Here is a 14,479-nt window from a genome sequence, read left to right on the forward strand (position 1 = left end):
AGATTGAGTAGAAGGGGTCTAGTACTCATTTCTCCTTAATCTAATACGTCGCGGGCTTGTTCACGTTCTGATTCCCTAGTATTTTGGGAAGCGGGGCGTGATAAATCGGCACGAGACATCCTGACCTCCCAGATGAGTCGACATCTCGACCGACGAGAGAGATAGCCAGAGATCGACTAGCAGTCCGACTTAGCCGACTAGACGAGTCGACATTTATCAATGTCGACACGAAAGGTGGTACCAGTCGGCCCTCTCGTAGAAGGCAACTCGTCAAGAGCCTAGTCGACCCAGTCGAGTCGATACTCCTCCATGTCAACTAAACCCTTGGGTTTTGTGGCTTAAATTAGTGTCCACTAAACATACGGGACTAGTAGTCCCGTATGTTTCAAAAAAGAGCATATTTAGCAAAACCGACATTTTTTTGGCCCGTCGATCAAAAACATCTTTAGGTCGGGTTTGCTAAATAATTAGCAAAACGATCGATTTTGCTAATTATTTAACAAAAAAAAAGTCTTTTAAAAAAAACCATTTATAAACCCTCATCAATAACATTCCGTAATACAGTCCATACAGTATATGCATACGTGTACTTGAGAGAATAAACAAAGTTTTATTTTCTAAACCCATTTCATTTTTTAAAAGAAAACGGAAAGTGGGTAAACTCGCCGGCAGCTGACGTTACGTCTCCGTTGATTTCTCGATCTTCCCCTTACCTCGATCGCGTCCAGGCCCTAATCCATCGATCGATCTCATCCTACCTCGATCCGATGACTGCCAAGTCGCTGCCGCGCGGAGGCGGCAAGGTCTCCTTCGACCTCTCCGCACACCGAGCACCTCCGCGAAACACTGCAGCCTTTATCCTTCTCACCCCCCGCGAATTTCTCCGATCTCTCCATCCTCGGAAGAGCCTCGTCAACGGCGTCACTTTAACGGCCACGGCGTCGCCCCCGCCGTAAGAAGAAGAAGAAGAAGAGGCAGGAAACGAATGGCCACAAGGACGACAACGGGCTAGGGTTTGCTTCCGTCATCGAGAGGAGATCGTTAGTTGAATCTGTTGCTTATGAGAATTTAGTGTTCGATGGATCGCAGGCCAGCAGTTGCGTGTCGTCTGCGGAGTTGAGGCAGAGGAATGTGAGTAGCGGAGGGAGTTGTGATGTGCCTGCGGAGCAGGGTAGCGGAATTCGGGAGAGCTCGACTTCGTCGACTGCAGGGCAGTGGAGGCCGGAGGAGATGAATGGGGGCGTCGCAAGACTGGAGACGATGGAGAGCTTGGATTGGAACAAAGTCATAGCTCAGGGTCCGAATCTTTTAAGAGGTTTGCTGCATTTTAATCTAATTGATTGCGCAATTGTTCCCTAAAATTTTTGGTGCACGTTTTGTTGTTTTACAAGTATTTTTGAGGTGTTGTTGAAGTTTTGAGAGTACAGGTGTAGGGTTTGGCGCTAGACTCCCCATAGTTATGCAAATGTTCCTTTAAATTAAAGTCCATGGTTAATTAAATCGCACCAAGTATTGGTCCTTTTGGTTGTCGCTGAAGAATGAAGATGGCAAGATTATGATAAGTTATGCATTTATCTGCCCTAGATTTTGAGATGGGAAATGTTTTATCATGGCGAAACTATTTATTTTATAGCAATCACTTAATTTACAAATCACAAAATTTTGGTGTATGTACGCTTTAGATTTTTAGAGTCAAGATGAATGTTGCTGATCATGTAGTTGAATGGTAAAGTGGAGCTTTCTGTTTCACATAGGAGGAATATTTTCTAAGACAGTTGATACATTTTAGTTCCATACACGCAAACATGTATATATAGTTTCTTCCTCTTCTTTTCCTTCAAGAAGCCCATAAGAACATTCTTTTCTCTTCTATTATGATTGCTCAGCCAGTCACACTCATCATAAAAATGGGTGAAACCTTTTTCATTCTGATCTCCTTACACTGCAACTTTTTATTTGCCAACTATGTAACATGTAGTTATTGTGATGCAAACTATATGGTTAGCAAAGTTAAAGGTGAACTAGAACCATCAATTATGAACACCATTACTCGTGATCTATCCAAAATTGAGTTATGAACTCCAAGGACTGTGCATCACATGATTTTCAAATTAATTGCTTTTGTGCCTACTATTTAAATAAATGTGCACCAAATGCCTGTGGTTGGAATGAATTCAAACTCTCGGCCAACTTAAAGGGTCCTAGATTTCATATGTAACTGTTGAAACTCTACATGATAGTTTGACGGGCCTTTGATTTCTTTTAGTATTGCAAACTTCTACTGCTCAAACTAATCTGGTTTTGTATGTAAGATGGGAATAGTAGTCCTTGTGTATGGCCAATCAGATTAAACATATTAGTCACCCTATGTGCATAACTGTATTGTTATGTTCACGACCTTAACTTCCTCCTCATTACCAAACTATCATATGGTAAAACCTCATTTTTATGGGCGAAAGATCTAGGATACACATCCCGCTTGCACCGAGCAACAGCCCATTCTGCAAAAAAGTATGATCTTAAGTTACTGGTATAAGTTTGTTTTCGGCAATCTTTTCTTTCCGAACTTTCCTGTTTTCATGCTTCTGTCCATAGTTATCACTGTACAAATTTTGTATTTATCGGTTTTTATGCAGAGGTCTCATCTGCAGAAAGATCACCCTTGAAATACTTTATGGGAGAGATATATGGTGGCAATTCCCTTAGAAGCACAGTTTCCGTAGGAAATGAGAAGAAACGACAGAGGGTTTATAACACTATGTTTCACGTGCCGCTGAGATGTGAAAGGGTACTTTTGCACTTCACTAATATTTTCTTTATCCTTAATATACTGCAAAAGCATTTAAATTAAGAAGCATGGATAAGGACATGAGACATGGGTATAACACCGAAACTGACATAGGAACATGATAATATGACACTGGAATGTATACGACAATAAAAAGAGAGAGAGACCATATAACATGCGTAACTAGACAAAGTCCATGAATCCAAAACTACAGAGACACTTATTTCAAATAATATAAAACATATGATGATTTCATATATCCAGAATGTTAGCGTATTATATGACTTTGCAAAGGAGTAGGCCTTAACTTCTTAACTTTAAATAGAGTAGTTATTCATTTTGAACTTATCATGGTTTTATACAAGGCGATATTCTGATGCCCTTTGCCATTAAATAATCTTTGATTACCTAAAGCTAATTTTAATATCTCAAACATGAAATTTGAAGGAAAGAATGTACAAGAAGTGTGCAACACGTGTTCACTAACTATCATAAGGTGTCCTAAATGAATATTTATTACAATTGAGCATATGTATGAGAAGGGGCTAAAATGTATAGTGAGGAATGTCTAAGGAAGTCTTGGTGTCCGATAAGGGTGTTTGCAACATGGATACAACTTTATCTTATAAGTGCCCATTTTGTGCAGTATCTAAACTTACTTGATAAGTTTAAAGGCTTTATTGGTTATGGTAACAGTTTTATTTCGTTATTTATTGAGAATACACCTCCTGGAGTGATATCTATAAAACATAAAGTACATCCTCATTTATGACATAATAAATGGTTCACTGTCGCACCATTACCATTAAAATAAGCTGTAATGACAGTTAAAAAGGAGTAATTCACTCTAGTAGATAGCTCGATCTACTATATGGTGCATTCTTCTCTAGTACCATTTGAAGAAAGAAACAGAAACAGATCTCTTGTTTTTCTTTAATATGCAAAGTTATTTGGATGGTAGCATTTGACATTATCATGCAATTATCTTTCAGATAGATGATAATTATGTTGCAAGTTATTATATTCATTTTAGCAGGACGAATTCTCTAATATTAATTTGTGATACTGCAGCTTATTATCGCAGGATTCTTTTTCTGTTTGGATTCATTTTTGTCATTGCTGACCATTATGCCAGCTAGAATTCTCATGACTATCTGGAGGGTGTTGAAGACAAGGTCTATCAATTAATTATTCTTTGACAATTTACTGTTTTATTTAGCATTTATTTTAGGTTCCGTCATTTTACGTACCTGCTCTCTGTAGAGCAATTTGTGCCCATGAATTAACTTTCAACGCATCCTTTTGATTCTCTCTCTCTCTATCAAAAAAAAAAAAAAAAACATCCTTTTGGAGGGTCAAATATAGGTGTGTCAATCCAGTTGATTTTGTTACCACGTCATTGAATTTAGGTGTATAGCTACAGTGGCACTTCTATTAATTTCACTGGTAAATGTGGTTATTTTCTACTTTCTTTCCTTGTCATAGAACACACAAGTAAAAACCTGTTGTCAATATATTCTATGTTGTAAAGTTTTTTTTCCCCCAGCTAACAGCAAAATATTAATATCTCACTCATTTGCAATCCTAATTTTGATCCTGAAGCCAAATTATGACATACTTGTGTTATTTTGGTCTTCCTCAGGCATTGCAAATAATAGTGAAGTTAATTTTTCACATCGCTAACTCTGAACATTTTGAGCACAGTTTTAACTTTTAATCATATGCTTATGTGACCCTTTCTCTACCTACAATTAGATTTTCCTGTGAAACTCATTATATGTGTAGTTTTCTTACAAGCTAGGCTTAATCCTCAATCTCTCATAGGTAAAGGATTCTGAATTTCCAGGCTCTTGAAAAAGGTACTTCTTCGAAAATCTGGAGATCTTAGACTTGCTTTTCTAGTGCTTTTAGATCCATACAGGCATTTTGCCTTTCCCATCAGAAACTTCTCTAGCTTTAGCTTCTATACTTTCGACTGCTTATCATCACAATAGCATTGTCACTAGCCATCATTATTACAACAAGTTGCATCAAACGTTCATGACAACAAGGACATAAGAGGAGATGAAGAAAATCTAGAAATTGCTCATACTGATATCTTCAGATGTGCTCAGTAATTCCATTAGATTGGATTATGTTCTTTGACATTTTACTTGAAAATACTTTTTTAAGAGCTAAGGAACTAGGACATAGGAATGCTGACATGTGCACGACAAAACACCTAACAAATTAAATAAAAAAGTACTAAAAGAATAACGGCAACAATATGATATCGGATATGTTGTCAGATACAACACTGGTTCAATCTAAAAGTGTCTACGCTTCATAAGTTAAGAAGCTGGGCGGCCTTGACTCTTGGGCTAACATTCATTAGTGATGTAGTGGTTTCCAAGGTCAAGTCTAATGGCACAATCATAGTTTGTGGATTTCTCCGAGACTCAGTTATAGAAATATTTAGATTTTAATGAATGTAGAATTTTTTTTTACTACCATTGTTAATGGATTAGTTTGATGTGTTTAACGAGAGAGGGAAGCCTGTTCAACTGATTACATCTGGCCACCTCCAGCTTAAAATTTCTCATCGCTTTTCAATTTCTTGAGGAATGCAGCCGAGTCCATCTCTTTCATTCAATCCATGGACTGTCTACTTGTGAAAAAAATGGATGATATTTTAGGTGATTTATTCAAAATTGCTTATATGTATGTTCCTTCCATTTTGTCCTAGAGCAGACAAGGTATTTCGGCAGATTGTAATGTGATAACAATTAATAGAATAAACAAGTTCCACGAAAGCAATTTTGGTGGCATGTGATTCGAGTGATAGATACATTTTGCCTAAAAATGAATGCAATTTTCTGCAGAACCTCTGACATGATGCCAAAAGTTTTATGTACAAAGTCATTCATTCATTGATTAAGGGAGTTGGTGATTTGATCTTTCATATGGGTTTGATTTCATACATAAAAATAAGGTCATTAACTTCCCTCCTAGTGATCATATAATATTGGACTTGGAGATGACTTGATCTACAAATACGTCGGGATCATAACATGTATCCTCTTTGAAATTATTTATAATTATTGAAGAGCATACAAATGTGTGGGAAGGGGAAAATTATGGTCTTCATATGAGAGGCTAAAATTCAGGGATGTTTAAGCTCTTTCAAGACTCGAAAGCCCGTGGTTTCTCGCAGCATTCACTCTTAAATGGCATGGTAATGAAGTTGGTGCTTATCAGCAGTCACTGTGGTGCACATGTTTTCTTATTGGCTACTCGTGGCGATTGTGTGAATGCCTTTGACGCGCTGTATATTATTCATACATTTGCTTTATGATAGAAACCCGAGGACAAAATGCTGGTCGAGGGATAGAGGCCAGACATTTGACATTTTGATGGATGTGCTTCCAACTCAGCGAAAATCCCAGCAAATCATCTCCTAAATAGAGTTCATTCTTTTGTACACATGAAGTTGGAAGTCCATGAAACAACTAAATTCACAACAGCTTACAATCTGTGATTTAAATCTACAAGTGAATTGTGAATATGGAAACATATAGTCAACTGCCTATATTGCTCTGTCTACTTTTCGCTTTCTTCTATTCGCATGTTGTTCTACCGTGCGTCACTTATGTTTTTAGCTTACTTTTATCTATGATAAGTCAATTGCGGTTGTGGAAAAATATAGCCTACTGGTTATATGCGCTGCAAAGCTCTTTCGTTGAGTGACTCTTTTATCCATGTCTTGTGATTGTTCGATAATTAGTTTTGTTGTACAGCTGATCAAAATATTTTGCCAGGCAGTTCCAGAGGCCAAATGCTGCTGAGTTATCTGATTTTGGTTGTTTTATTGTGTTGGCGTGTGGAGTTATAACTCTACAGTTGACAGGTGGATGCTTGTTTGCTTTATCTAAGATTCTATTTGGCATTTTTTTTCTATACATTTTACCTCCAGTTGCTGAAAATATCAGCAATTACATGGGTTCTAATTGTTACATTTGATACCATATTTTTGTAATCCTTTTTTTTTCCTGCATCAGATATCAGCCTAATATATCATATCATACGTGGACAAGGTACAATCAAGCTTTATGTGGTATATAATGTGCTAGAGGTGAGAAAATGATGTATGGAACTCTGTTAAACTACAATGTGTTGCATGCTGACATTCGTAATTTTCCTCTATAATCCTGACAGATATTTGATAAACTCTGTCAGTCTTTTGGGGAAGATGTTTTGCAAGTTCTCTTTAACTCTGCAGAGGGCCTTGCAAATTGTTCAGAAGATGATCTAACATTTGAACTACTGAGATTCATTTTTGATGGCATGATAGCTGTTATTGCTTTTAATATCCTTTCAGATGCATGCCTTTTTCTTACATCTCCAGATGAACTTCATCTAAGTTGAATTTCCTTAACTAGTTATACTCGTGCATTCTTTCGTTTTATTAGCTCAGGCTATAACTTTATCGACATGCATTATTGCCCACAATAATGCTTTAATGGCGTTACTGGTGTCAAGCAATTTTGCTGAGATCAAAAGTAATGTATTTAAACGCTTCAGCAAAGAAAACCTTCAGAATTTGGCATACTATGGTAAGTCGATTTTCTTATCTGCATAATCCTGTTATGATGCATTAAATGAACATGTTTTATATTATTTTGCTCGGCATGAACTGCTTGTGATAAATCTATGTGATGTCTGCAGTCTTGAAATAGCACTCCAAACAAGCTACCTGCATATTTTATGCGACGGATAATGCCAAGTTATTGCTATTCCAAAGTAGATCCACTACTAATACCTGTAATAATTTATTAGGTCTCTTTGTTACTTAATAACTGAGCACACTCATGCCAAGGGCCATTTGATATTTAAGCATATTTCACATTGGGGACCGCAGTTCAGAATATACTTCTAAAGAACAAGCAATTGAATAATACAATAACGTCTAATAATTGTTTACTCATAACAGAGGAAATATAAGAGAAAAAGGAGGATCAAAATACGAGAGGAAGAACATGTATGATTACAATCAGAGGAGAAAAAGGGAGGAGAGAGAAAATGAATTTACTGAAGCAGCAAAGTGTAGTGGGCACTGAAGGGAAAATCAGAGGGGACAAAATAAGGAAAGAAGAAAAATGATCGAAGAGTTGCAGTGGGTAAGGGGAAAGAGAACAAAATTTTAATTCAACATTTCCAGTTCGAGCTTTACCTGTAGTGTAGTGACAATGAATAGTTTCAATGGCTGATGACACCAGATTCTTTAGGCTAAAAAGTACACCTGAAGACTTGATTGCACTCCTTAGTGTTAGACCCTAGAGGGGGGTGATTAGGGTCTTATGCTAATCTAATCCGATTTTATGTCAATTAAAACTTATTAATAAATTATTCTTGCAAGATAGATATACAATATGATATGAGCAAGAATATGCAATATGAACAAAGAGAAATATCCTAGCAAAGAGGTATATGGTGAAATATATGCAAGGATATATAAACTAACACAAGGGTGAAATAAACACAAACAAGATAAACAAGATAATGGTCACTATGAGCGATAGATAATGCCATAATGGCGACAAGAATGAAATAAATAATAAGCACAAGTGAGACGCCAAGGCAATCACAAACACACAAAGATGTCACGGAGTTCGGACCTTCCGTCCTACGTCTCCGCTCCCCACTCCCGAAAACTCCACTATCACATCGGGTTTTCTACGCTCACCCGAATAATGTTTACACCTCACAATATCGGTTTTCAACGCTCACCGATCAACAATCACAATCTCATAATGTAACTACATTCCACACCCTCTAAGTGTTGGTCTCTAGCCCGTGTCCTTCCTTAAGTGCTTGGATACAACCTCTCCCTAGGTTCGTCAACCGATGCCACTCTTCTTGGAAGCGACCCCGTCTTTCACTACACACTCCTCTCGATATACAGGTGTATTACAAAGTGAATCCTCACAAATTAAGCTTACAACAACTTAATGTTTTCTAAATAAGGCAGGGACTCAATTAAGCACAACTCTTAGTCACAAACCCACAATCCCAAATTATACTATGAATGTAAATACAATAAGCTCAATAGGTTATGTGTGAACAAAGAGATATAAATCAAAACTAAACTCAATATAGTTCTAGCTTAATAATAATGATAATCAAATATATAAAAGAGTTAAAAATAGAGTTTAGAAAACTTCTCAATAGATCAAGAGTGGAGGGATGTAGATTGAAGCTCAAACAAGATTGATGATCTCCTCAAACTCTTGTGAAATTCTCTTCGCAAACAAACTCTTAAACACTCGTTTAGACAAACTCAAAACAAGCTTAAACCCTTGTTAAACTCTTTTAAAATATTCTCTTGGATCATTTAGAACTGAGGATATATGGGGGTATTTATAGGAACCCCAAAGACAAGAGAAAACAAGATAAAAAGACCAAAAACCCAAAAACAATTGTCTGAAAATATAGCCATTATAGTGTTATGAGTCGACTCGGTACTGTTCATGAGTCGACTCATAAGTAGCCGTTACAGGCTAAAAACCAACTTATGGGTCGACTCATAAAAATCATGAGTCGACTCATCATGCATGAGTTGACTCATGAAGTCATGGGTCGACTTAGCAGAAACAAAATACTTTTTAGCACAGTTTATGAGTCGACCTATGACAGACATGAGTCGACTCAACATGTCTGGGTCGACTCATGATGTTATGAGTCGACTCGTCAGAAACAAAATGTAAACTTCTCAATAGTTTATGAGTTGACTCAACACGGTTCATGAGTGGACTCAAGACATGCACACGGTCTGTTTTAAACAAAAATCTGATTTTTAAACCTCTTTTAAAAATAGCAAATAAAATCAGAAAAATGTAAAACTTTGGGAAATGATTGTAAACATGATAATAAACATGCTACAAAAGTTGGTTTTCAAAAAGGACCTCCCAAGTGAAAAATATCATCATTTTATAAAATAATCTAAAACATGAAAATGTAAACACATGAATTTTGACATTTTAGCTTAACCATGTTTTGAAACATTACAAAATGATTATATAGACTTAATGATATAAACTATTGTTATGAAGTCTATAAACAATGAATACAATATTTTCTCAAGTACAATAGAATATGAAACATATGAGTATGTATACGAGTATATATTTGTTTCATATCTATGGAGTTAAACCAAAAGACAATATTAAATATGAAATATGTAATTTCATATTTATGAACATGAAAACCCAAAAACATGTATGTATATATATAACTATAAATACATAGAAACCAAAACTTATTATATATATATAACTATATATATATACAAAGAAACCAATAAAATGTGTGTGTATATTATATTGAGCTTAGAGTACTTAACACACATAATATAAAACCTAAACTAAATTACCCAAGCTTGATGAAGGTCTTCAATGAGCTTAACTTGGTAATCTTGCAGATGAAGCTTGAACTTGGATCTTCAACTTGAATTGCATTGCTTCACTCCACTATTTCCGCAACCTCCATTGGATATGATCGTTGTGGCGCAATTCCATCCATCCTCCAACATATTATTTGTCTATAATGAATACAAAACACAAACACTAGACAAGCAATGTTAGATGTAAATTGTTTGTTAAACATCATCAAAACAAAGAGGCCAACACTTAGAAGTGTAAAAGGTGAAAGAAACCAAGCAACAACTCTAGTATTATACCAACAATGTTTTTTGATACGGAGAAATTCTGTGTGAGTAAAGATATATTTATTGGAGTTATTACAAGTTATTGGAAATAAGATGATTGCAAGTTCTCCTTCGGAGCAGAAGAATCTTGTGATCAAGCAAGAACTCTAGTATGTGCTGGGAGTTATTGGAAATAAGATTATTGCAAGTTCTCCTTCGGAGCAGAAGAATCTTGTGATCATGAATTAAGATATAGAATCAAGACTCTATATTTATAATGCCCTTTTGATGATGGTCTGGTACTTGTATTTGTCCCAGATGGAATCAATATTTTAAATGGCATGCCACAAATTTGATGTGACATAGGAGAATAAATGGTGTAATATTTCCCGCGAATGTGGTGGATGCGGCAGTTATGTCATTATTTCCCTTAGAAGCTTAGTGATAATAGCTGTCTGGTTCTCGACTCATTTATTTCCCCATACTTTCTTGATGTTTATTCTCAGACATAGTGGAGAGGTTCCATATTACAGCATTTGTACTTTTTGTGCTTGCTCAAAATATCTTGGAGGCAGAGGGACCATGGTTTGAAAGTTTTATGATGGTAAATTATCCAACTATTTATTAGCTAGATTCCTAATTTATTTATTTTTTTTCTAAAGCACATAGACTGTTTTCTGTTATTTGTTTTGACCTCTCAGAATGCCCTGCTGGTTTACTTGTGTGAAGTGTTTATCGATACAATCAAGCATTCCTTCCTTGCAAAATTTAATGAAGTAAAGCCTGTTGCATATTCAGAGTTTCTTGAAGACCTTTGCAAACAGGTAATCAACTGCTCTTTCCCCATATATCTCTCAACCTGAATGCCAGATTTGAGTCTGCATTCCTTTTATTCAGTATCGTAATATCTATTACTAGGAAAATATTAGACCCCCAATGATCCGTGATCTGAAATGCACATTCCAAATTATGGAAAAGTAGTGACTTGGAATGATGATATCTACTTTCTAATCTTTGACAGCTTTTAACTTCCTTGGCAACAATGCATCTGAAGCAAGGATGACCCTTTAATTTCCTCGTTTTTAGTAAAGCAGCGGAAAAGGACGCAAGAAAAGTTCTTTTTTCAAGACAAGAAAGTAGAGATGCAAAGTACATCATAATTTATTTGGAAGATGCAAAAGATATATTAAATACATATGTTATAAATTGCATTTTATTGGGAAGGTGAAAGTGGAAATAAAACTTCCTTAACGAAGAGAAGTGCACCTTGGTTAGATTTTATAATTAAACTAATAGATGTGTGCTTATGTATGCAACACGTCTACATCAGTGTATTACTTCACTAATTTGTCAAAGTACATCATAATTTATTTGGAAGATGCAAAAGATATATTAAATACATATATTATAAATTTTATTTTATTGTGAAGGTGAAAGTGGAAATAAAACTTCCTTAACGAAGAGAAGTGCACCTTGGTTAGATTTTATAATTAAACTGATAGACGTATGCTTATATATGCAACACGTCTACATCAGTGTACTACTTCACTATTTTATAAAAGTTATTTGGCACTCTAGATAAATGTGTAACTTTCCAACTAAGTGTCCAATGAAGTAACCCCAACATACCATGTTTCATGGGTAGTAACATTTTATGCGCTTGTTTACTTTCTGCATATCAAAGAAATCCGTATTCCTGGTAACCTTGATAGTAATTTTATTAGCTTTTCCTCCTTTACAATCAAGCTAAGAAGCACATATGCGGACTGTATAGAAATAAAGAAGAGAAATTTATTATTCATCTAATCCTAACATCTCTTAAATAGAAATTAGGAGGATATTATAAAATAGATATGAGATAAAATTATATCCAATAGATGTCATTATATCTCAACAATATCTCATAATATCCCCTAAATCTAAATATCAATAATATCCAACATTCCCTCTCAAGTTAGAGCATATATTACTATATATATCCAGCTTGTGACAAATCAAAATAAAATTGTTGGTTGCATGAGCTTTGACAACGTCATCTTTGTCCGAAATACTTAAATATGTCAGCAATCAGAAAATTATAGTAACAACCAGTAGAAACCCTAGGCCGGCTAGCCAGTAGTGAGAAATCCTATGCGGGTTGTCAAGTAAAAAGAAAAGCTAGACGGGTAGCTAGTAGAAAGAAATCTTAGGTGAGGCAGCCAGTAGAAGCAATGTCGGAATTAGCTATGTACTTTTGCATCCAACCATTGGGTGATGACGAAGAGCGACACTGCTCACGATGAACGATACCCCCGTGATGAATATTGTCTTTTTTTTGTGAGGTTAGGATTTTTTAAGGGTAGGGTTTTTTTATTGAGGTTCAATAAAAATTTAGTAAACAAATGATATAGAAATCAAAGATGTTGTTGAAGCCGCAGAAGATGTTGGCGTAGCCGTCAAGGGGAGCATGAAGGCCATGCAAAACCCTCTCTACGGCCTTGAGATTTAGAAAGATGGGAAAAGTTGTCGGGATCGAGTAAGCTCTGATACAATGTAGAGAAATAAAGAAGGCAAAGTTATTATTCATTTAATCATAACCTCTCTTAAATGGAGATTAGGTGGATATTACAAAATAGGTATGAGATAAAATCACATCCAATACATCTTATAATATCTCAACAATATCTCATAATATCTCCTAAATCTAAATACCAATAATACCTGACATGGACGTGAAAATCACTGGTACATAATGGCGCATCCTAGACGGAAAATTCCGTCTAGGATAGTGTTATTTCTGTCTAGAAAACTTATCCCAGACGGAATTCCGTTTGCGATACTCGTCTAATTTGTTTCTGTCTAGGATACGATATCCTAGACGAAAAATCCGTCTAGGATGTATCCTAGACGGAAATCCGTCTGGGACGTATCTCAGACGGAGTTCCATCTGGGATACATCACAGATGGAAATTTTTCGTCTGGGACTTATTCCAGACGGAAAATTTTCGCCTGGGATGTGTAGTATCCAAACAGATTAACATCCCAGACAAAAATTTTGTCTGGGATGTTGTAAATCCGTCTGGGATGCTCTATTCTGAATATATGCAGTTTTTTAATTTCCTATTGCATAAACCTGTAAATCTAATCAAATATGTACATCCAGCTTACAAAACAACAAGCCAAAATCTCAATAAACAACCAATAATCAAAATTGAATATACTAGTCCAAATAACATACTATATTGCTCAAATCAACAATTGTTAGCATATGTATAATTAGGGGTGTCCATCCGGGCCAGGCCGGCCTGGAAAACCGGGCCTGGGTCGGGCAAAACCGGAGCCTGGACCCGGGCCCGGGTCTAAGCGGGCCGAACACCGGGCTAGCCCGGTTTTAAAATTTTTTATTATTTTATTTTTTTTAAGTTTTAAAGAAAAATGGCAAAAATAGACATAATTTTGATTAAAAAATTATATTATTAATCATTTATAATTATGTAATTTACAAATATAAAAAAAATATAAAAATTAAAATAATATAAAATAATTATAGAATTATAGAAATAAACAAAATTAAAAATAATTGTAGATATCAAAGGGGCTGTTGAATTTATAGAAATAAACAAAATTAAAAATAATTATAGAATTCAAAGAGCTCCAAGGCCCTATCAAAGACTTTTAAATATATATGTTGTAGCTAGAATTTGAACCACTAACCTCCTCTCCAAACTCCTAAAGTTTACCACTAGACTAAATAGCCCAAAATATTCATGTCATTCATATATTATACATAAACAAATTGTAAGTACTTATAGAAATTACATAAACAAATTGTATTATACATAAACATATATATAAAAAATATAAATTATATATATATATATATATATATATATATATATATATATATATATATATATATATATATATATATATATTTATATAAGAGTATAAATATATATACACATATATTATACATATATAAGTATATTTATATAAGAGTATAAATATATATATACACATATATAAACATA

General features: G+C 35.1%; 1 protein-coding gene across 1 annotated transcript in view; it reads left to right on the plus strand.

Annotated features, from left to right (window-relative positions):
- LOC109836657 (protein POLLEN DEFECTIVE IN GUIDANCE 1-like) overlaps positions 1,104 to 14,479 on the plus strand; it is a 27,663-nt gene continuing 14,287 nt past the window's right edge. The window contains exons 1-8 of the mRNA XM_020404631.1: positions 1,104 to 1,315; positions 2,637 to 2,788; positions 6,590 to 6,674; positions 6,826 to 6,899; positions 6,983 to 7,133; positions 7,213 to 7,380; positions 10,976 to 11,073; positions 11,171 to 11,293. Coding sequence (XP_020260220.1) covers positions 1,231 to 1,315; positions 2,637 to 2,788; positions 6,590 to 6,674; positions 6,826 to 6,899; positions 6,983 to 7,133; positions 7,213 to 7,380; positions 10,976 to 11,073; positions 11,171 to 11,293 — 936 coding nt within the window. The 5' untranslated portion in view covers positions 1,104 to 1,230. The remainder of the gene's footprint in view (positions 1,316 to 2,636; positions 2,789 to 6,589; positions 6,675 to 6,825; positions 6,900 to 6,982; positions 7,134 to 7,212; positions 7,381 to 10,975; positions 11,074 to 11,170; positions 11,294 to 14,479) is intronic.

Source organism: Asparagus officinalis, chromosome 4 (assembly GCF_001876935.1).
Source record: "Asparagus officinalis chromosome 4, Aspof.V1, whole genome shotgun sequence".
Classification (NCBI taxonomy): Eukaryota; Viridiplantae; Streptophyta; class Magnoliopsida; order Asparagales; family Asparagaceae; genus Asparagus; species Asparagus officinalis.